The sequence below is a fragment of the Mchenga conophoros genome, linkage group LG23 (genome assembly GCF_057382185.1).
Source record: "Mchenga conophoros isolate Kocher_MC1m ecotype Shallow Benthic linkage group LG23, M_conophoros_male_GT1.1, whole genome shotgun sequence".
NCBI lineage: Eukaryota > Metazoa > Chordata > Actinopteri > Cichliformes > Cichlidae > Mchenga > Mchenga conophoros.
Genome location: NC_140547.1, coordinates 21,541,060 through 21,565,423, shown reverse-complemented (window position 1 = coordinate 21,565,423; position 24,364 = coordinate 21,541,060). Strand labels below are relative to the sequence as shown.

At 39.0% G+C, this 24,364-nt stretch overlaps 2 protein-coding genes across 6 annotated transcripts in view; both read left to right on the top strand.

Moving 5' to 3' along the window:
• Nucleotides 1-5,176: 5,176 nt before the first annotated feature.
• On the top strand, nucleotides 5,177-9,374 carry LOC146547170 (fas apoptotic inhibitory molecule 1-like). Of its 3 annotated transcripts, none has more exons than XM_085264879.1 (4): nucleotides 5,177-5,419; nucleotides 6,424-6,652; nucleotides 7,663-7,725; nucleotides 8,420-9,374. In XM_085264879.1, the coding sequence occupies exons 1-4, from the start codon at nucleotides 5,303-5,305 to the stop codon at nucleotides 8,734-8,736; spliced, it is 726 nt and encodes a 241-aa protein (XP_085121005.1). In that variant the 5' UTR covers nucleotides 5,177-5,302; the 3' UTR covers nucleotides 8,737-9,374. The 3 variants fall into 3 exon arrangements, with proteins under 3 accessions (XP_085121005.1, XP_085121007.1, XP_085121006.1); XM_085264881.1 differs by having other exon boundaries at nucleotides 7,663-7,712; nucleotides 8,420-8,709; XM_085264880.1 differs by having other exon boundaries at nucleotides 5,262-5,419; nucleotides 6,407-6,652.
• Nucleotides 9,375-10,463: 1,089 nt separating this feature from the next.
• The window catches only part of agap1 (ArfGAP with GTPase domain, ankyrin repeat and PH domain 1), a 188,773-nt gene continuing 174,872 nt past the window's right edge, over nucleotides 10,464-24,364 (top strand). For 2 of the 3 annotated variants that reach the window (XM_085264878.1, XM_085264876.1), the window contains exons 1-2: nucleotides 10,465-11,317; nucleotides 11,400-11,564. In XM_085264878.1, coding sequence (XP_085121004.1) covers nucleotides 11,402-11,564 — 163 coding nt within the window. In that variant the 5' untranslated portion in view covers nucleotides 10,465-11,317; nucleotides 11,400-11,401. Of the gene's footprint in view, nucleotides 11,318-11,399; nucleotides 11,565-24,364 lie in introns of all 3 variants that reach the window. The other variant, XM_085264875.1, reaches the window with a different exon arrangement.

The window sequence follows — 24,364 nt, the reverse complement described above, 5'->3', positions numbered from 1 at the left end:
GTCAGACTCCACAATATGGTCTCAGCAGATGACCACAAACATGCAGACAGACACACACATCCCATACACAATTGTAACTGCCTCACTGATGTGCAATATTACCAAGTGCAATTTTTCCTACTATAACAAAGCATTTCATTCTGTTTTGTACAGTATTTGTTCTTTTTTGTATAGTACTTTATTGTATTGTATATAGTATTTTATTCTTGTTGTATTGTATGTTTTTCTATTTTATCTTATCCTATTCTCTTACCTTTATTCTTTTTCTATTCTCGTATCTTGTCTTGAGGTGAGAAAGCAGTTAGCTTCTGTATTTTCAATGTTCGGCCACTAGATGGCACCCTGACGTCATTTTTTGATCACCACAACAATCTGAAGCGAAAAAGAAAAAAAAAACCATCATCTTCATTCTAACTGGAGTCTCACGTGTTGAAAATAAAAGTGGGCAAAGGCTCAGAAATCAGCTTTAAACATCCGTTTGCTCTTAAAGTGAAAGAAAAGAAAGCAGCAACCATCTGCCTCATGATATTAAAGATTTTCTGGTGATTGATTTCTGGTTTCAGGATAAAAATCGTGTTTGTTTTGTGTTGAAAGCAAATAGACATATTGTGACTGCCCAGGCATTTATTTAAAGTGCTGCCTTTAGTCACCACGTTTCTGTCCTCAAATCTTTAGCAGGTTAAAATTATAAACAATTTTGGTGATTTTCAGTCACTTTATGATCTGACTGAGCCTCGCTCAGACCTTTTAAACTCATAAGAGTCACATGCACTTAGTGCAGGCTTCTTATTTTCCCCCTTTTTTACATCTGACTGATGCATTTAGAAACAGCAGAGAACACCAGCCTCTTTGAAGAACAGTGAAGTGGACATTAATGAAGATTATTTCTCTGTAAATTCTTCAAATCATGAAATCAGAAGATGGCTCTTAAAATCCAGTGCAAATTAATTAGATATTCCTTTTAATTAAGGAAAATAAGCAATAAAATTATTTTTAAAGAATTTGTGTATTTCAATATTTTTGCTTCATTTGAGCAAAGACTACATGAAATCAGAGGATGATTCCTAATACAGAAAAGATATTCCGTTTTCAGAAGAAGGAAAAATCAGGAATAAATGTGGTTTAAATAACATTACATTTATCACATTTATTTAACTGAATTTGAACAAATAAGTTTTGTTTACATTTGTTAAAGATGCTTAAACCCAGATCTTTTCCCCCCTTGTCCTGACTGTTTGTTGCCTTCAGACTCTCTAGGTTGTCATTTTTACTGAGGTTATAGTTCAGAATTAAACCAACATCTCTGTAAACTTTGGTATCAGTCTTAAATTTTTGATGGTGCTTTTGATCGAGGTTATAACATAACTGGGGGCTCGTCCGGGTTGTTTTGGACTCTCCTGGTGAGAAGTTTATTTGAGGTTCATTTGATCTCCACTGAAGCAGTTGTTTGTGTTTTTTGTGTTGTTGTTTTAGTTTATTGCGTTTGGCTATCTTGGGTGGAGGTAAACTTCAGAGTTTCACAATAAACTACAGATCACAAGTTCAGTTTTTAAGCCTGGTACACCACTGAGGGCTGGGTAAGTGAAGTTAGTTTAATTGTTTTTAGGTGTCTTAGGTTGAGATTTGCTCAAAGTTAAACCACTGATACTGAATTTTGTTGGAAATTCTGAGAGTGGTTTGAGATCATTTGATAGTTATGGTCTTGTGGTTTCATCAGGGAGACGTTCAGCCGAACTAAAGTGGGCTTTAGTTACAGCTTTGTAGTGAGGTGGGTGTTTTTGTACCACAATCTTTAGTGTTTAGGAGAGGTTGGCGACTCCTGATGCTGCTCCTGGTCCACTTGCTGCCTGGGTGATGGCAGTAACTGTGCTTTGTGTGCGCTGAGTCACACTTGTGAAGATCATTGAATGGGCATGGTTCCACATTTTGTGGTTGGCCACTAGGACATTTGCGTCACTGAATTTTGTTGATATGGTGACTTGTTGCGGTACAGGACAATGGGTGACCACTGTTACTATTGTATGAGCCTCATGTATGTTTAGTGAAGTTTGAGACTCTTGGTTTTGCTGTGTGCCCCTCAGACATGCTCAAGCATGACCTGCTTCGGAGTCTTAGGCTTCTTTCCAGGGTTACAACATGTTGTCCCTGTTGCTCTTTCAGGTGCAGAAGAACCGTATGACTCAAGAGTGGCTTTTCCGTCATTTCTTTAGGACCCATTTCTTTATGCTCCTCTCCAACACCTACTTTACACTTGACAAAGTGTGGATCTCGTCATGTGGTCTTTTATCTTTTGCTAAGGCAGTTAAATCCTTCAAAATCAAACCAACGTTTCTTCACCTTATGTTGGGGCGTTTAAGCTGGGACGTAACACTTCTTCTGAAAATAAATAAAAGCAGGTTTAAAAGTCTCTGCTTTTAACATTTTTCGTCTTAAATGACCAAAATAAATCCAAGTTAAAGCTTAAAGTGAGGGGGTTTTTTTGTCTTTGAAGTCACAAAGAGTTGTTACAATCGTAAAACATGTTTAGATGTGTTACGATTTCAACATGTTTAGCACCGCATGAATGAAGGAATTTAGGTAAAATACAATTGTGATGAGATTTTTTACCTTTAAAGTAAACGTGTGACACCTGACAGGTGAAATCCAGCTGTCAGACCTGTTTCCTGTCGGCTCGCTGTAACAACTCAAAATCGTGGCTCGGTCTAAAAGCTGGGTACTTTGACAGCAGCGTGTCTCTAGTTTGCGTTTTGTAAAAGTGAAAGTACTTTTTGCCACCGTGGGATTGATCCTTGTTTCCTTCTTTGTGGTGTTTTTGGTTGAAGATTCATCTTAATTTAAAACTCTTTTACCTTAACTCTTAAATAACCAACAAAATGAACTTGTTGTGATGTGCAATGAGGTGAAGACAATAGCTGACAGAAGAGTTTGGATCTCTGCTCTTATCACACGCCGACTAAAGCTGCACAACAACAATGAAGGCCGAACTCGTCCAACCTGAAACTCTCCTCCTCCTCCTCCTCCTCCTCCTCCTCATCATCATCATTAGTCACTCTGCTCCCTGACCGCTTTTGTTTTCTTTGGGGTTTATTTAACATTTGTCTTGTTGTTTCTGCTCATTTCGTGCAGCTCAGGTTGCAGATTCTGCTCCACCAGGCTTCATAAACACATCAGGAAACTTTTCAGATTATGTTAAGAAGCTTCCTCATTCAGGCTGCATACATCAAACATCGCCAAAAAAACAGAAAACCCTCAGTTTATCCTGTCGTATGCACTCTTATCATTATAAAGGGTTAATAACATGTATCTGACAGGTTAATATGACAGCTCAAAGCCACAAAACATTTAAATCTGGGTTAAGAAGGTGAAAAGTAACGAAAACCTTGATATTATCCACAGATTTGAATTAAATGAATTACTTAATTTAAGTCATTTTAAATGTAAAGAAAAAAGTTGCATAATAGAAAAAAAAAAAGAATCCCTGTTTCAATAGCTCTGTCATATGTCATGCAGATTTTTTTAAAGCAATCAGAAACATCTCTGAGTCACTTACAGGGTTAGATTAGATAGAAAGATAAGATCTAGGCAATGTTTTGGGTTAAATCTGAGCAAAAGTCATCCTTTTCTTTTTTGTTTTTCTTTGTGCTTTGTCATCATTTCTTTTTTTCCTCATGTCTTGTCTTTAAATTAAGTTAAACACAAGATAAGAACAGAAATTTTAAAGAGCATCAAACAGCCTGAGCTATAAGAGAGAGAGGTGAAATAAATCAGAGCTGTGACTGACAGGCGTCCTCGCACATGCATCGGTTTTTAATCACTTCCTTCCCCTCTGTGTGACTGAGTTTCACAGTAGCGTGTTTTTGGCTGCGGCTCAGATATGAGACACATTAAAGCGCAAAGATCCAGAAAACAAAGACACAATAGAAGCTTTGTGTGAGTCAGCGCCAGGACGAGCCGGCAGAGCTGCTTTCTGTTTTAAAACGCTGAGACTGGAGTCTGAGCTGCAGATACAGAGAAAGTCTAAACATGTAATCAATACAGATACAATTGCAGAATCTGGGCAGCTCAAAAGATTTCAAACACCGTGTGATGTAAATCCCTGTGAAATGTGACTTGGGAAGAGAATCTAATAATGAAAAGATGAAAAGATGGAATGAAAGAATGGAAAAAAAAAATGCTGAAACCAGAGAAGGGAGGAGTTTGGAGTTGATAAGAGAGCTAAAACATTTTGCTGAACATGCTGTTTATATCTTAAATATGACCCGGTATGTTCGTTAGGGATATCCTCTCTGTCTATGACAATTTAAAAATAGATAAATGAATGAAATGGTTCCTCTAAAGGTTTCTAGTTACTGGGGTAGGTTCCTAAAATCAAAACATACCAAGTTCCTCTAAAGGTTTCTAGTTCCTAGCAAAAGGTCCTACAGTCCTAACATACTGTTTTCATCTAATGGTTCCTAGTTCCAGGGGTAGGTTTCTACAATCAAAACAAACCAAGTTTTGAACTTCAGAAAAAGGTACTACAGTCCAAACATACTGAGTTCCTCGAAAGGCTCCTAATTGCTGGGGTAGGTTCATATAATCAAAACAATCCAAGCTGTTCCAAAGGTTTCCAGTTTGTAGGAAAAGTTCCTGCACTTTCTTTAAGGTTCTCTGATGCCTAGGAACTATTCCAACAGTCAGAACATATCAAGTTCATCTACAGGTAACGTGGTCCTGCAGTCAAAATACATCTTTATATCAGTTCCCACTGAGTCATAATAAACATGGTGCTTGCTGTACTCAGAGGAAACAACTCTGAAAGAGGTTCTACAGGTGAGGTCCGTGTAAAGATGCAGCCCACCCCAAAATTGACTGATAACTCCTAAGTAGAGGGTAGCCAGTAATCTAGTATAGGCTTATTCAGGTTTGAGGGCTTGTTGGATTAATCAGTTAAATGACAGACAAATTAATGGCAACCGTTTCAATGCCTCATTACAAACTCAAGCTTCTTAAAGGTGAATATTGGCTGGATTTCTAAAAGTGCCAGCTTCAGGAAACAATTGTTGAACTTTTAAAGCCCCAGCTAACATTTCTGCTGCCTCAAGCCAGCCTGAGATAAAACCAGAGCCTGTCCTAATTGTCTGTGGCACTATATAGTGAGCTCACATCCATAATCCTCTTACAGTAATTCACCTACTGCTGAGCTGACACCACAGAGGCAGAGCTGTGCGGGACGGACGGTCCTCACTCCCACAGATGGTTTTCCAGCTGACTTTTTGACTGTTTCTGGACATCCAGGACCAGATCCCGAGGTCAGGCAGAGATGTTAGGCGGAGATGTGGTGGCCGTGTGGGAGGTGGCGTTGAGCGACGGCGTTTATAGGATCGAGTTCGCTCATGGCACCACCACTGGAAAAAGGATTGTTTTTGTCAATGGAAAGGTGAGGTCCTGCTTCTTTCTGGGAGAGCATAGTGGGGGGTTCACAGTGTGTTTTGGCCCCTGACCAAATTTTTCCCCTAGGTTGTAAGCCAGTTTGTGCATTTTGTCACCTCATGGTGATTGATTTGAGAACTACCAGCTTAATCTAAAATCATTTTAAAGCCCATGCTGATTTTAAATGTAAAAAATAATATGTTTTAAACAAGTATTTAATACAGTTATTTAATGAAGCTGGAAATACTACAGTTTAAAATACTTTAAAATGATTTAACATTTGACTAAACTGGCTACAAAAGATACTGAAAGTACCAGTTATTATAGATTAACAGTTGTCAGTAGTATATACGTCACGTGGTTAACTGTAACTGGACCAAACAAAGGTCAAAATCTTCTTTTAACACATAGCCATCAAACATGCAACCTGTGGGGACTGAACTGGTTCTATACATGATCCAGTCCGCCCCTCTGAACAGCTGTGAAAAGTGTGAAAATTTCAGTAAATCATTAATATCTTTGGTTTATCGATAAAATTTATTGCTATTCCAGCAGGGGGCAGGCGGGAAAATTGGTCACATCATTCACATTGTTGTGCCTCCAAAGGTGCATAAAAAGCAGCGAGATCTGAATCTTCCAAATCCTGATGTTATCGCGTCATTTGAAGAAGTGAGGCATGAGTTTAATCTACAGAGAAAGCTTTTTCAACAGCACATCAGCATAATTTAATTAGTATTTCAAATGCTTGTTAAAATAATGACTCCAAAGAATTGTTTAAGGCCTCCAGCTGATAAGCCAATCTTATCTGAATCAGTACTTTTAGTACTTTAAGCACATTTCATGCTGATGCATGTAGTACTTGTTTTTTGTGTCACTGTGGTAATACCCTTAATACTTCAGTGAATCCATACTTCCATGATCATTTTGTCTGTATTAACCTGTCCAAAAAAAGTGAGTGTATGAAAGCAGTGCAGCAGGTGTTTATTGAAAGCAGCCATGTCTCCTTAACAGGAAGTCATCAGAAAAGACTGGATGTTCAAGCTGGTTGGAAAGGAAACCTTCATGGTGGGAGGTGCGAACACCAAAGCCACCATCAACATCGAGGCCGTGAGCGGTTTTGCATACGAGTACTCGCTGAACATCGCTGGGAAAAGTCTGCAGAAGTTCATCGACAACAGAGCCAAGACCACCAAGACCTGGCTGCTCAAAGTGGGCGAAGAGGACTACAGGGTCGTCCTCGGTGAGCTCACCCTCTCAGGTTTTTACCTGCAGCTGCAAGCTGTAGTCCGGTGTTTGCAGGAGGAAATGTAGGTGAGGACGGGCAGTCTAATCTGCTCAGGGTGAGGTCAGTGTAGCTATCTTTGGAAAGGAAGCAACCAGCATCAACCTAGTTAGACTACCAAAACGTAACGGTGGATTAAAGAAGACCTCGAACAGAAACAGAGAACCTGATGGTAACTTAGGTCCAACAAACATGGAAATGAGATGGATTGCATTCAAAGGGAAATACGTTAAACTAAATGATACAGAAAAGTACAATAAATTATTAAACACACAAAAACTGACCAAAGAAAAATAGAAAATGAACCCCAAAATGACCAAAGGAATGATCAAAATCAACCATTTATGATTTAAAATTACTAAAATCGAACACAAATGGAAATGCATCATGAGCAGAAGGACACCAAAAAAGATGCCAGTCTGTCAGAAATGATGCAGAACAACCCAAACTAAATGTCAAATACCTAAAACAGCTGTGAAAATGAGACACAAAAGGATCAACATAGTACAGCACAAACTGACCTTGAGAAGACACAATGAAATAAAGTGCAATCCAAAATGGCTAAAATGAAACTTGTGGAAAATGACCACAAGCAGCAGAAGGTTTAAAAAAAGAAAAAAGAAAAAAGCAAAACTATCAAAATTACACAAGAACATTTGATTAAAACAAAACTGAAATGCAAAAAGACTCAAGAGGCCCAAAATCTCCAAGATTAGATGTCAAATTACCACCAAAACACCAAAAATAGCGAAAAATTACCAAATTTAAAGGAAAATGACCAAACTGCTGAGAAACACTGCTGGGACCACAGTTTCTGCAGGAATCATGGGGAGCCTTTTACATATCTGTGCCAGCTGCTTCGTAACCTGATCTCAGACATTGATCAGCTGTGTGTTATTTCAAAGAGGAAGACCAGCCACTGGTGTTGCTTAAACAAACTAACCATCTATGTTTGTTCTTTCTCACAGAAAAGGACACCATGGATGTTTGGTGCAACGGGCAGAAGATGGAAACCACGGTGAGCGCCACTGGTGAATACTCTGAGACACACTATCCTGAAAATAAACGTAACGTATGATGTAACTGCTGGTTTCAATAAAGGAGTGGGAAACTGTGCTGTCAGGTTTGAGGCTACAAAGAAAACCAGGGAGGGAACATTAGTATACATGGCAGGGGTAACTTAGTGATCTGTGAGGGCCCCACTAATGCTGAACAATATCTACATGTGTAGGAGCAATACCTGCTGCCAGATGCATGTGCTTCAGTTGAAACAGGTGTATATTTGTGGACGCCATGATGAGTTGGTTAGCAGTGTGGCTAAAAGAAGAAGTGAACGTGTTCCTGTATCAACTTCTCAGAAACATTAAATCGAAAAAGAGCGGGTGCTTTTCAAAATAAAATGCATTTTAAAGAGATTTGTGATCCTGTAGAAGTTTATGAGAAAACAGCCCTCGGTTCCCTTTACTTATGACCCCAGCAAATACTTTCCTGAAGCTGTTTGGAGGTGATGTTATCGCTCACTCACCATCACAGCTCATTAGCCAATGAGAGCACTATTTATTTAATTTTCAAAGTAGGAGACCAAAAAAGCAATAAAGTTATTGTTTTTCTTTATGTTGTTGTGATAATCTTCTGATTTTTCAAAATAAAACTCCTAGCGCGTTTTTAAAGCTATGAATGCTGACAAAATAAAAGCCTCCATTGTTTCTCATGCCCTGTCCTCAGGGAGAGTTTGTAGACGACGGCACAGAGACGCACTTCATGGTCGGCGGGCACGAGTGCTGCATCAAGGCAGCGAGCGGCGGACAGAAGAAGAGCGGCATTGTGCACTATTTACTGCTGGATGGCGAGAGAGTGACAGCGTCCACGCAATAGAGCTCCTCTTTCAGACGCTCTTTGAGGTGCTTGAATGCAGCGGCACAGGATGGAGACCTTCTCCTGACAAACTTAGAAGCAGATCTGTTCCTGGAGATGTGAAGAATAAACTCTGGCATGCGCAGCTCGAGCTTCATGGAGGGGTACTGGTGACACTTTTATTTTGAAGGAGTGGCTCTTGTTGCGCAGCCTCCACGCATCAACTACCTTCCTCAATGCGTGAAGCACGCGGCAGCTGAGTAATAGAAAACCGGAACAAATAAGGTTCGAAGTTCAAAATAAAAGTGTAACAAAAAAGGTTTGTCTTTTTTATTATTATTATTATTATTATTATTATTATTATTATTATTATTGTCTAAAGGTAATCGGTAATATCAAACTCAGTGCACTAAAGACTAAGGAAACTTCAACTGAAGGAAATGCAAATAATAATTTTAATGTCTCAGTTTGATGTCGGTGATGGGCAGAAATTTTAACCATTTTTAAATATTTCACTTTGTGTAATGAGTTTTCTTTATGAGCTATAAATTTTTTTGTAAATAAGCAAAACAAAAACAAAAAAACAATGTTTCAAATATGCCGGTTTATCTCTTTAATTTGTCCTACAGTTGAGATTTGGACTGACATAACTTTAATGTTTTGGTAATTTTTTTTCTTGTTTTCTGATAAAAGAATGAATGTATTTGTTGGGAAAGCAGCTGTTAGACTCACAGACAATAAGAGGGGTCATAAAGCAACAGCTCTGTAATCGTTATTTTTTTTTTTTTTTTCCTTTTGGTGAGAAACAATAAACCTTCAATAAACACATGTGACTGAGCTGAAATCCCTGTAAATGAAATGTGAATAGATTCTGCAAACTTTGTAAAAGTTTGGGAAACCCTGGTTTGTATAACATGTGATTGAACTGTTAAAGCATGTTTGAAAGCTGGGGAAGTCCTGAAGGTGTTTCAGAATCATCAAGTCTGATGTAAGGAGGACAACCACCCCAAATCAAAGATGGCAGTTGTTGCCCTCCCTCCAAAGAGCCAACCAAAGTCACCAAACTTTTGAAACAGATTTTGTGACTGTTCAAGTCAAAGTTACAGCTCCATGTGCAATGATACAAAGAGGACTACCCAAATAACTGCCTGCAGATATTCCCCAGATGTCAGCTGACTGGTAAGACTCACTTATAGAATAGCCTTTTCTACAAGAAGTAATATTAGATCCAATATGTGACTACAAAATGTCAGTTATATCTATATGGCACATTTAATTACATGTAAACTCAATGTGCTTACCATAAAAGATAAAATTGACGACTGACAATTTTAACAGAAGATTTTCTAAACTTTTTTTTTAAATATCTGTTTGGGTGTTTTGAGAAAAATAAAATAAAATAGAAGAATGAAAAAAGCAAAAATGATAGAAATCAATATTAAAAAAAAATTGAAATTATATTCCATTAAGTAAACTCTGGCTGGTGTCTCGGGGTCACTGATGAATAAGAAAAACGTAATTTTTGTCATGCTTTACAGAAAGGAGAAAAAACAAAACAAAATTGAAATACAAGAAAATAATTAATTTAATGGAACAAACGAAAGTGTTTATGAGAAAAAAGTGTCATCTTCGGACTGTATTGTTATAGCTTTTTAAAAAATTAAATAATGATTATTATATTTGGTTATTATTTACAGTTTTTACAATAAAAATAATAGTCATAAACAAATGACAGATAACTTAAATTAAATTAAAATTAAAGAACAATAAGGAACAGAAATTAATGACTGAAAACCCCTCAGCTACACCTTTTACACTAATATACGGTTTCTGCCTGTTTTATAAGAGAAAAAACTGTAAAACGTTTTTTAAAAGTGTCGCGTTTTATTTTGAAAGCATCACCGGAACTCTGCTGCGCTGCGTGTACAGCCTGACTCTCCGGGAGGAAGCTCTCCGGCCGGGATACCGCAGCTCCAGTCTATACGGGATGGACCTCACCGCCGCACGGACAGGGGGGCACGGCTGAGTGTTTGGGCGCCGCGTGCGGGACTTACTTGAGAGATACCTGCTGTTCACACACCTGGATTAACTTTAGAGGCGCGCGAGCTCCTGTGGAGTCCAGCTGTTGGGGGTTTAATCCGGACAGGTGGACGTTATTCAGCCAAGACATAAACAACAGACGGACCGGAGCAGGCATCCTAACTACCCCCACCTAACTGTTTACCAGCCGGGTACCTGCTCTGATCTTGCCCGCTTCTGAAAACTCCTCTCACGGCCTCTGACCCCCCTCTGAGTTGGTGAATAAAGCCCACTTTCACACCTGGAAAACGGTTACTTTTTCCTTACCTCCCGCTCTCTAAAGCTTGGAAGCTAGTTAGCTTTAGCCGGCTAGCCTAGCCACCTAGCATCAAGGCCGTTTTCTTTTTTTTTTATCCTCCTGCTCCTCTCTGATTAATAATCCTTTTTTAAAGTTTAATCCAGCAACACCGGGGCGAGTGTCGCTTTAATCCCGCACGGACTGCGGGGGGATATGGAGAAGCGGCGCTCAGCCTGCCGCACATCTGTCACCGCAACGGAATCTGGAAGCGGGACACCCCGAGAAACGGCTGCCTTCACCGGACAGTAGGAGCAGTGTGTCTCTTCCTCTGGAAGCTGCTCTGGAAGCAGCACTTCCATGAATTTCTCCAGGCATGTAGAAGAGTTCCACCCCTCGCTGCTGGCATAAACCTTGCACCCACACTGTGATTTAAATTCCCCGCACATCTGGAGGTAAACAGCTGGAGTATGAGTGTGCTCTAAGGCTGCTGGAGGTCACAGATTTCACCTTCTTCTTCTTCTTCTGCTGCTTCAGCCATGAACTACCAGCAACACCTTGCCAACTCGGCCGCTATCCGAAATGAGATCCAGAGGTTCGAGTCCGTGCACCCCAACATCTACTCTATCTACGAGCTGCTGGAGCGGGTGGAGGAGCCGCTGCTACAGAACCAGATCCGGGAGCATGTCATCGCCATTGAAGGTAGGACAGGACCCGGGGGATGGAGGAGGAGGATGGATGGATGCTGGTAGTATGTGGGTGGGTTGGTGAAAGATGGGTGACAGCAGACTACATTTCCAGCCCGGAGATGGTCTGTTAGATGTTGCACAATCCGCCTGAATTGTTGGTGGGAAAGTTTATTTAATGTTCCCACAGTCTTTTTCTCTTCTCGGGAAATCGTGTTCAGGCTGTGAAAGCTGTCATGTTTGAGTCCCCCGTATTTCAAGGGAAAAACAAAGCAGTTATCACACCGTGAGACACTCATTAAAGAGTCCTCATGAACACAGAGTAGCACTCTTTAAAGAAGATCCTGTATGGTTCTAGAAAACCTTGTTAATAGTGACACCTGTGGGTGTGGATTGAATTGCCGGTGGCGTTTTGTTGCTAGTGTTTGGTCTTCACTAACAACAAATATAGTTTTTTTTTTTTTTTACTGTTGGATGTATATTGTACAACATCCAACATATTTTGTGTAGATTCTTAAGTGGAGGGGATGTGTCACCGTGGCAACCAAGAAAACTGAGGTCTAAAACCAGTCCAAACTGTTTTATTTTAAACAGCGAAAGTTTGTTTCTGCCACTAAAAATAGGGAAAATGGCCAGGGAGGTAACTCAAATTTTTGAGCTGTTATCACAAAATCCTAAGTAAGTTTTCGTGGAATAAAAAATTGGAACGTTATTATCTCAAAATTTTGGGTTTTATCTCCAAATTCAGAATGATTATTGAAACACTTTAAGTTCAGAATCAGAGAAATTTTATTAATCCCAGAGGGAAATTGAGTTGTCATAGCAGCAAATATACAACAAACATTAAGCACTCATACAAAATGAGTGTAGAAACAGATATTGATAGAAGTTGTTTTCAAATTTTGTATTTATTGTCTCAAAACCTCAGGTTTTTTATCTTTCCATTTTTGTCTGAGATATCTCAAAATCCCAAGTTACTTTCAAGTAAATTGAAATTTAGTTATTATTACAAAATGTTTTTTTCAACAAAGTTTGAGTTATCACAAAATTTTAAGTTGTAATATCAAAATTTAGAATTAAAAACTGAGCATCTCAACATTGTGAGTTATTCTCTTAAGGTTTTAAGTTAAATATCTAAAAATTAGGGGTTACTTCTAAGCTAGGATTTAGAGTTATCTCAAAATGTTGGACTTTTATCATAAAATTTCTGGGTTTAATCTTAAAGTTTTGAATTACTTATGTTGAAATTTCAAGTTACTTAAGTAAGTCAAAATTTACATACATACTTGAAAATCAAACGTTAGTGATTCCCTCGACCATGAATCCCTTCAGTGTCCAAATGTGGACATTTTCACCCTTTAAAAGTAGAAAATACTAAGAAGAAGAGGAAAATTGGGGGAGAGACTTTATGAATTTGGGGGTGGAGTTACATTAGAGTTACATTAGTTTAGAGGCTGCTAAAATGTAAATGATCAATTGAATGGAGAAAATTAAAGTGATTTGGTGGGTTTTGTACCTTAGGCTTTTGCCAGTGATTCAGTGGGTTTTGTCCCGACTGAACTAGTTATCGAAAAGACGTTATTGATAACAAAGCCTTTTGTTTACATCTTCTTTGTGTTTTTAGTGTTATTATCAGAGTCTCAACACAAACCTGACTCAGGTGATAAATAAACTTGCTAGCAGTGATCAAAGAAAGTGATAACCTTCGAGGCGTTCTCGATGGATCGGGTAGTTTGGGAACAGATTTATTCCTCGTAATTCACAACATCACCGGGATTACACTTTTACATAACGGCTTCATAACTTAATCCCTCTGTCAGATTAGCAGAAGACCCTGTGCTGAACAGCTGTTTCAGCCTCCATAAGTACAAGTGTCTCAGCATTGATTTATTGATTGATATTGATGGGGAAGCAGCAACGATCTGACATGATCCTTTCTCCTTTAAACACAAGAGGCAGTGAGAGCCAGATGGCTGCTGTTTGGTGGTTAATCCAGTGAATTAACCACACATTGGTGCAGAAATCCTGTAAATCCAGCTCAAACATAAGCAGATATTACATTGAAACAGAAACGATCTGATCAGAGAGAAGCAGCTGGAATTCAGAGATGTTACAGCTGGAAGTGAAACTCTTTCAGACCTGAGAAGTGGAGTTTCTGCTTGCTCCTTTGGGCCACATGATGAAGGAAATGATGCTGAGGATGACGATATGAAGCTACTGTCATTTCAATGAAAACAAACTGATGAAATGTGAAAGAAAGAATAACGATGGAATCTGCTATTGCAAATAAGATGATACGATCTGACACACTAAATAAAATAACAACAAAAACAAATTGCAACACTAGTAGCAATGGATGATCTGATATCCTCGTGTTGGTGTTGTTCCCTCGTCATCATAAATAATGTTGTTCCAGGTTCAACATTGCAAGTGACCAATCACATTGTTGTGACGTCCCCCTTTTGTGCCTTTGAAAAATACCGTCTTAAAAAAATCTACTTCACTTGCGAGAAGAGAAACCGCTTCTGTCCGCCCATCCAGGAACTTCAGTTCTTTGCATTTCAGGATACTTTTCTTTAATAAACGGTAAGCATTATACATATCGTCCTTGCAGAGGTGGTTTCTCTTCTCGCAAGTGAAGTAGATTTTTTGAAGGCGTTTGTTTTTTTTCGAGGTCGCGGATGACGTCAAGAGAAGGTGATTGAGAAGGTCACTTGCAATGTTGAACCTGGAACAACATTATTTATGATGACGAGGGAACAACACCAACACAATCTGTAATGACATACATTAAGCAGAAAGCAACTAATGATGTAAAAAAAAAAGGTAAATAATTGAAAAAGAGGATTTACAGCTGGTTAAGTGTTTTTCAGTGTGATTTTTAAAGGATCCTGGCAGAGTAAAGGGATTACATCACTCATGACATTTAAAGATAATAGCTGTGCTGTGGTTTCAGGTGATTTATGGGTAAAATAATCACTGACAGGGACATTAGAAGCAGCAGAAAACCTTCCGCATTTTCCTCTCAGACAGTTACTGCTGCTTGTTCTTCTAATGAACACAGCAAAGAGCTCAAGAAACAGCAGCCATGTTTAAAATGCGTTCAAAATTTATTCATCTAATTAAAATTCACTATTTGTGATGATGGTCAATAAGGCAATCTGATGATCACGTACATTTACATGTGCGGCCCAAATTTCAGTCTCTCCGTCTTTCATATTTTTGCCTTAAAATGAAAATATTTGTGTTGGATATACCTCTTTCGTTAGCTGCCTTAAAGGCAGAATTACAGCGTGTGAATGTATGGCTGATACAACATACATGCGCAGTGAGGATAATTCTGATCTATTCCGATTTGTTTCTCAGTAGTTTCTGGTGTCATGTGTTGCGTTTTGAGATCTTTAAGCGTACTGAACTTTGTCAGGTTCTATTTTAATGATTTATTGATTCAACCGCTCTGACGGTAGTCAGGCTGGTGAAATTGAACTTGAAATTGAGCTGTTTAAAAATGTGACTGTTAATTAATTATAACATGGAGGGCAACTATGTTTTCACATAGGACCGGGTAGGTTTTATGCTTTTTTTGTCTTTGTCGACCCACCTGAATTTTGTCTCAGTACATCGCTTTGTTTTGTGGTCTGTTTTGCTTTTCTAGGGCCCTGACTTCTTATGACATGTTTTTGCATTTATCGTTTATGATCCATTTAACTTTTGGCCTACTCACTTTTTAGCTTTATGGGATTTTTATTTTTTGTAACCTTACCTTATTTTGGGCTTTATTTCTTTGCCAGTCTTGATTTTAAGCCCCACCTTCTTTTGGGGGTTTCCCTTTTTTCTTGACCCTGCCCACTTTTGGGACTACTTCATCTGTTTTGCTCTCCAAATAGACTGTTAATGTGTATGCATCCAAAACCCAGTCAGGCATTACTCTTACTAAAGAATATTATTTTCTGCACCACAAAAATCTGTCCTTTCCCACAGTCACTGATATCTGTATATATAGAATACTCAGAGGGGGTAAAAATACTTTTTCTTGGCACGCTGTCTATCTGTTGAGGCTTCAAAAATACTTCTTCGTGTAATCCTGATCTGTAATGTTCTAGTAGTTTGATCTGAACCACTGAATGTGAGATGTTCTCCAGCAGAAAATGTGACAAAATTTGAAATAAAGAATATGTTGAACTTCTCTAGGTTTCATTGTGTTTTGAAAGCTTACCATTGATGAGTTTTCTAACAGAATGATTGACGTTACAGTCCAGCTGTGCTGGTAATAGTTCAGAGTGTCAAATCAATATTGTCACTTACAGAAAAGTGCAGTAATTGTGTCTTATTTCTTTCTTAGGCTTGTTATTTCTCATAAACCTGGCCTAAAATAAATGGGGTTTAGTTTTTGCATTTCTTGTGTATTTTGGAGGATTTTGAGTCAGATTTGAGTCTGAATTGAATCATTTAACATCTGCTGTGGTCTTTATAGTCAACAGCATGGGTGGTTTGGGGATGCTAATAGTTCAGCAAGTCAAATTAGTATTGTTGTTGAAATAAAAGTGTCGTAATTATACCTTATTTCTTCCTGAGTATAGTTGTTTTTGTTAAATTTGGCGTAAAATGAATGGGGTTTGGTGTGTTTTTAGAGGATTTTGAGTCAGATTTGAGTCTTAATTGAATCATTTGACATCTGGACCAGCTGCAGTCCTTACAGTCGGCAGCACAGGGCTGAGGGTGGAGGCATTCAGTGGCCTCGCAGCTGTCAGCTGAGTAGTCCAAGCACTGACTCGCTCCTGCTCTGTTCACTTCCATTTTGCCTGAATTCACATGGTGACTCATGCTGGAAATAACCCAAAACAGCAGCGGCAGCACTGTCATCCTCTGTCTCTGCCTCTCGGTGCACATCTGGACGTGTCGCTCAGATTCACGTCGGGTTACATAAGCTCTCGGCTCCGGAGGCTGCCGTCCTCACCGCTCCCGTGGGCCGTGACTCGGCCCAGTTACGGCGCTCTGACTGCACGCCTCTGTGGGGGCTCATTTGCATTTGAGGCGTGTGCGAGGACGGATGGGCAATGCCCTGCCAGCCAGGTGACACTGACCCACTTTCTCTGTGTTAGGCCTCACAGCTGTGGATGCATGAAATGAAACCAAACCCACGCTGTGAACATCCTTCACTTCATCCTCCCACAGCAGGAGAGCCAGCGTGGAGTGGAGGTTAACCAGCATCAGAGGCTGCAGAGTCCCACTTAAAGGCTGTAAAAGAGCTAATTAAGAGCAGAGAGACACAGAAACTACAACAAAGAAGAGAATAAAGACTTCTTTGTAATCTTTGAGTGTTTATGTGAAACTGTGCAGGTTAAAGTCCTGCATCAGATTCAAACAGTGATTCATATATTGTGGAATTTACCTGTCGGAGGTGAGCTGAACAGTTGCGTGGTGGAGTGCAACAAGCCTTTTATTTAATCACTCCTGCTCCTTTGTCCGAGTGCTTCTCCAGTAACACCGGCGTCTACTTTCTGCCTCGGGCTTTTGTCTCACTCCACCAGCCTGTGGTCAGCGAACGCACCGTGTGACCCAGTTAGCCTCACCACGGTGTGTTTGCTCTGTGTTTTCTCTCTTCAGTTATTATGATTGTGCCCACGCAGCACTCATTCTCATGTTTCAGCCATTAGGACTGACTGTGACGCAACGCCCATCCCGCTCAGGGACGAGCGGAGATAAAGAGGCAAGCAGGGTTTGGGACTCAGTTAAAAGAAATCTCGCAGGGCTGCCAGGGGGTGAAACTGACACCAACCTGAACCTAAGCATTGTTTTTAGTCACCTGCTGCCAGGATGGCTGCAGATGATGATGGTCATTTTGGTCTTTGTCTGTCATCAAGCTGAGAACATTTTCCTACAGTTTAGCTTTTAGCATAGTTTATATGGTTTAGTTTATATAGTTAATAGTTTAGCTTATAGTTTATAGTTTAGCTTAATTTGACCTTTTATTAAAACATTAAAATCACTTTAGGCTAAAATGGCAGAACAGTAATATGCCAGGAAGGACACTGTATGCTAAAACCAGAGGGAGATGAAGAAAGAAATGTGAATCACATGTTCTGTAATGTAAATAAATCATGGTTTAAAGCTATAAAACAGACTGCAGCAGGAAATCAAAGCGGCAGAGTAGCTGGAAAAGTTCCAAATATCAGCACAAGGTCTGAGAGACACTTTCAGGGTTTTTTTTTTCTTTTCTTTACTGCATGTGGAAATTTTTTGGTGCCCCTCAAAGAGGGTTTAGACAGCCCCCCCCCCCCCCCCCCCAACCAAAAAAAGAAAAAAAAATCCTCCCCAGTGTTAGCTTAAAATAACAGCAAATTTGTCAGAGATGGAAAGGGTTCAGCCTTTCAAAATAAGAGCAAAGGGCCTGTACACTAGTTGAATAAGTTTCCTTATTCTCTTTGATAGATGAAAAAATAAAGCTAATTTGTAAAATATATTTAGACCTTTGCATGGGAAACACTGCAACACTTCAAAATTAGCAGAATAGATTCCCTTTGGACTCTATTAGCTTCACTTGGCATGATTTACAGTCCAAAATAGGGCTGCTCAATTAATCGAATTTTAATCACGATTACGATCTGGGCTTTCAACGATCATTAAAAATGACTGAGCCGATTATTAGCCCCTCCCTCATTTATCCGCGACACCTTAAAGGCCGGTCCATGAAAATATTGTTGGGCATAAACCGGTTCGTGGCGCAAAAAAGGTTGGAGACCGCTGATTAAGAGGACCCGAGGGAAGCTCGGAAAGCTAAGCAGAAGTTATTTGGAGAGGAGAGTGACTGCCGTTGGTTGAAAAGAGAGGTAAAAAAAAAAACTTCAGTGGTGTTGCGCACTATTTTATATTATTTTTTAAAGTCATTATTCAATACATTGTTATTGTTAACCCTTTAAAGCCGGTCAGAGCAGCATGCTCCGTTTTGTGTAACTATTTTTAAATCCCTGTAGAACCTGAACCATGTAAGCTAGCGCAATAATTTGTTTTGCATAGGAAACCGGAGGAGTTGTACTTACATCTTATGCCACCAGCTTGTCCTCGGTCACGGTTTCCTTCCACATAAAGCTTTGCAAAAATTGCATAAAAAGCGCTTGCAGGAACAAAAACATAATATTCCAGAAACACGCTTTGCCGATCCTATCAGCTGTTCCTAACATTTCCCACAGTGAAACAGACGTCACCGCTAACTATCGCATGTCCGCCATTTCCTGGCCAAAACTGGAAGTGACGTCATTTTCGTGGAAATGTAGTTTTTTTTACTTGTAGGCCTTAAAAGCCTATACTGGTCATGTTTGACTTTTCTGAATAGTTTCTGGGATGCTTAGAACTCAAATTGCACTGCTGGAAATAGTTTATTTTGATGCACCTGCTGTTTTCTTTGCTAATTTGCATCATAGGATTGTTTTTTCGTTTTTCCTGTAGTATATAAAAATTGGTGTATCTCCAAAATAAAACTATGAAGACACTCAAAATAAATTTCCTGTTGTTGTAAACTATTTTTTGCAACTTTTTTGTATTTAAAGTTTTGAGGGATAAGCCTCTTAAATTTCTCCAAGTAGAAATATATGTAAAAAAAACAAAAACGATTTTCAATTTTTTTGTAGTTTATTGCACTTTTTTTGCAATTAATGTAGTTACTATGGACTTAATGCATACATATTATTAAAATATGGGCTATAACAGTTGCATAGCAAATTCAAATGCACCCACAAATGGCACTACAACATGTAAAAAAATAATATAAGCTCTGGCGGACTTGGTTCTATAGTAGGTCTTAAAGAGTTAAATAAATATCGTCAAATAATCGAGATCTCAATTTCAGTGAAAATAATCGTGATTATCATTTTTGCCATAATCGAGCAGCCCTAGTCCAAAATAATCCTTATTTATCTCAAACTGTTGTAGAAAGAAAAATTATATAAATACAACTTCAGATCACCTTTTAGACAATGACTGGGCAATTCATTTTGTCAAAGGGGCCATGTGAGAAGCTGGAACTATTGTAGAGGGCCACACCAGTCCCAGCTTCTTATAGGGACCATTTGGAAAATGATTTAACCGCCTGTGTTATAGAGTGCTTTTGGTTGATGATAATGACAACCAGTGCAACTAGTAGTTGATAAATTAGTTTGCTGGCAGAATATTAATGGTTAATCATTATGAAAATCAAATAATTGATGATATTTGAGTAAAAAAAGGTCAAAAGTTTTTCTCTCCATGTTATGTTTTTGATCTGCTTCTTCATTGGTAGGTTTTAAAGAACCCCACCCCTTTTAAATACAAAGAAGTCATTTTTGCAACCCTGCCTTATTTAAGGATGTTTATGGTCCCGCCTTCTTTAGGGGGTTGACCTTTTTCTTGATCCCGCCCAATTTTGGGTCTATTTCTTCTTATATTACAATTGGACCTCTTATTTTCTGGCTTCTTCTGTTTTCCTGGTGTCCCACTTTCTTACGATGTTTTTTTTTCTTTTATGACCACACATTCTTTTTGGGCTACTCCTCCTTTTTGAAGAATTCCGCCCTTTTTATTCTTATTCTTGGATTAAAAACAAGGTGAAGCAACACCTTAAATACATACAAGAACACTTGACAATAATACAGGGCTGTTTTAAGCCACCATATGCTCATAAAAAATTAAATGATGGATCTTCACCTTCAGACTACTTACTAAGATATTTTTGTATGATACTGATGGCAGAAATACAGCAGTTATTTGATTTATAATTATATAATTAGTTTATTTCCTGAATTTTAACAGGGAACCATTTAGATGATTAAGTAGTTGTTTTTAAGATAAAATTGAGAAGTTTTTAGAGTCTGTCCTGTAAAGATTTGATGATTAATGCTATATCAAACTTCTGTTCTGTGTTTTCTTACATTTTCTAGTGAAATGATCTGTTACGTGACTGATTGTAAAGTAATCTTCAAAGTGAGGGTATGTGCGTCGGTTGTTTCGTTGTTTGTTGACGGTAGCACTTTTCTGTAAGGCTCAGTGAGCGTTACTCTGGCAGATGGTCGATCTCAGAGTGTGATTGTGATGTAACACTGCGGCTGATTGACGGCCGCTAATAACTGTAATAAGGAGTCACGGGATGCTTTTAAACGAGGCTTTTAGCCATTGCATAACTGCGCCCGCTGACCGCCGCTGAAGTCTGTCCTGAGATATTACGCCTCATATCTGTGCACCTTTTGTCCCCCCCTCATAGCTCCGCCTCCACCCCTGCTGACTCCACCAGATTAGGGCCAACTGCTGACATTATGTTCTTGTTTCTTTTTTTTTTACCAACATTCATTTGTTTTCCTGCTTTTCATTACGATTAATGCTTGAGGTGAGTCATCATCAGTGGAGTGGAGTAAGCGCTCTCAGTGGAGGTGGGCGGGCACTCAGGCAGCACAAACTGATAATGTGCAGCCACTGGGAGCATTTAAAGTGATCGATACGACACCTGAGGAAAGACTTTTAAAGGTTTGATCACCCCCTTTCATACGTGGAGCGATCATAAAGGATTATCTCAACAGTTGTGGGGGTTTATTTTTACTCTCGAGCCTCCGTCTGCTGAGATCAAACTCAATCCAACCTGAGGATAGAAGCTTTGCCCACCCTCCTCCAACAATCACACAGACATCTGTACTGTGTTATGTAAAAACAATAACAGCAAAAAAGCTGCAGATTCAGACTCTGACAGGTGGAGCTACAGATTTAAACTCCCGGCCAGATAAATAAAACTGGACATCATGTAAAAGATTTATTTGACTGTAGAACAGCAGATGTCTAACATTGTCCTGCTTTGGTTCTGCAGTTTAGCTGTGGTTTTATCTCAATGCAGCCAAAACCAGCTCCAACATTACTGCGCAGTCCCACTCATACTGGCTCTTACTCCCACTCTCCAAAGCAGGTCATCCACCTCAAATATAGTACTCTTTCCTGAAAAACATACCTGTTCAGATAGTTTCAGTTTTAATGCACAGTGTCAGTTACCCAACCTTACCATTAAAATGGTTGTTGTTGTTTGTTTGTTTTTTTAAAGACGTAGTTATATAAATTTCCTTCTTTTAGTAAACATCTTATTTCTGGATTCCTCTAATTTTCTAATTCTTTGTCTACAGTATAGTTTTTATTAGTGACAAGATTCACAGATTTATTAATTTGTTTTGTTACTTTGTTTCCCCCTGGTCCATTAGGGACCCGCCTTCCTTTGGATGTTGCTTGTTTTCTTTTTTTTGTTTTCTTTTTTGTTTTGTTTTTTCACTCCACTCAGTTTTGGCTTTGTTTAGGGTATACCACCTTATTTTGGGTTAGGGTGTTTTGCTTTTCTAGGTCCCACTTTATGGTGTTTTTTTTTTTTTTCCTTTTATGACCTCAACTAACTTTAGTACACTTCCTTTTTAGCTGTTCAGCTTTTAAACCCACCCAAATATGGTTGTTCAACACTACCCATATGGAAAAGATATATATAAATCTTATAAAGTTTGTATCTGTCTTGTGTGAAACTTGTATGAAAAGCACACAAGAGTGAAAACACATATAAGATCCCTTGAAAAATTATATAATGAAACTTGTATGTTTTGGATACTTCCTAAAACAATATATGAAAGTAATGAGAAAGTGGCCACTTTCATGAGTAAATCATATATGTTTTTACTATTTCTTTTCCATATGGGTAGGCTTACCACAGAATATAGAAGTTTCCTACACCAAAATAAAAGCAAAATAATAAAACTTCTGCTTCTTTCACCAAAGTGCTTTTATTTAGGGCTACCCCAACCTCATTTTTCCTTTTCTCTGGAGATTTGTTTCGCCTGTATCCTATTTTTCTTTTTAACTTTTTAAGTTTTTATAGAGAATAATTTGTTTAGGCTCCACCCTCTTTTGGGGGATGTCCTTTTTTTGTTCCACACCTAATTTGGGGAGTAAATGCTATGTTAGAACTCCAGTGGCCTGTTTGCTGACTTAAAGCTAACGATATCCAAATACAAAACCAATTTCACATTATTTTGTGTGTATTTAAAGTCCTGATAATCTAACATGGATTTAGTTGATGGCAAGGCTTCCTGAATTCACCTGTGTAGCATAAGAGTATGCCAATAAACATCAGAAAATGTGCCTGTTAACTTTATCTTTTTGATAACTTTAACTCTTTTGAACATTTTGTCTTGAAGATGTTGTTTTTTAGGGGCCAGTTTCACCAAATGTGCAACAGGAAAGCTGCAATAAGTCATTTAAAATTATTTCCTCTCACTTTTGCTGACCTGATTTCCAAAAACAGGGACCATTGTCGTGATCTGTGCTATATCGACTTTATCTTTAAATGAAGCCAGGTATAAATAGGCAGTTGACACTGAAATGCTGGAACAAACACAAATATTTATCCCGCACTGATTCGCGCTGTGTTTTAAGATAAACAAGTTAACCAGGATCCCCGAGCAGGTCCTCATGGTCATTAAGCCCAGAGGATGCTCTTATTGATCGGTCTGCAGAGGAAGCATCTCAGGGAGGCGGGGAGTGGAGGGGGGGATATCGACTCGGGAGAAAATGTCAGAGCCGTGCCGTGATCTGCATCCTACTGGCACAGATGGATTAACACGCATTAGGAAGATAAATACCAGTTCAAATGAGCTGCCAGTCCAGCTGAGTCCAGACCTCCCTGTAGCTGGCCTGCTCTGATTTGAAGCCTCTGCAAAGATAAACAAGATAAATTACGAGGGAAGCTCGTGTTGCAGCTGATTAATCTGGCTTTGAAGATGTAATTTCATCCTGTTTCGAGTCATTTTTAATGTCTTTATGAAGAATAAATGGTTCAGTTTTGGGGTTATGAAAACTTCAGTGTCATTACAGCCGATGATTCCCCCTGCAGGAATTGTGGGTAGTTCGGCTGGATTTAGCTGAGCTGTTTGAATGCGTACACGGGGGATTCCCTTGTTTTTTTTTTGTTTTTTTTTTTACTGTGGAGGTTTTATAGCCTTCACAGTGTTTCAGTTTGCTTTTCAGTATCACAGTTAAACGGAAGCTGCTTTTCTCTGGATTATGGTGACGTTAGCGTAAAGTTTATATGATGACATCACTAAATTTGCAGCACTAAGATTCATCACAGACCTTAAAGCACTTACCTGCTGCTGCACATCGTGTGCTCGGCTTGTATTATTCTTATTTATAGGGCCATTGTTACCATGTCTCCACATTTTCCTGACCTCCATCTGTCAGAAAAGTGTGGGAAGTTATTTTCTTCTGTGTCAAGATTTGTTCCTTCTGTCTGCCCTGAATGCTCACGCTGAATTTAGAGAAAGGGCGTTAAATTGTGCAGCTTCCCCCTCCTCAGTTTGAAGTAAATCTTCAGCAGATGGTCTCATTGATTGAATTTAAGGCTGAAAATATTCTGCCTGAGACACTCGCTTATTCTGATGATTTAGGTTCTCACATCTTTATCATTGTTTGTTTATTCATCCCACTTCATCTCCTTCATGTTTGAAGACTTAATTATTTGTGCTGGCTGTACTCATGCCTGTCTGTCTCATGTAAAGTTGGCTGTTGATGTCTGAAACTTTGCACAGCTTTGGACAACAGGATGGAAAACATGCGTGGAGATTATTCACCGGTCTGCTGTAAATCATGTTCAAGTTATTGCGGCTCAAATGCAGATGGGGTCTAAAAAGGCCAGTTTTTCTGTTCCAAGTGTTTCCATTTAGATGAAAATCCAATAAAAACTGTTGGACAGTAACAGGTTAAACATCCAGACGGTGGCGTCTCTCCTCGTTTGCTGTAATTGGGCTCAGCTGAGGGAGGGTCACCTGT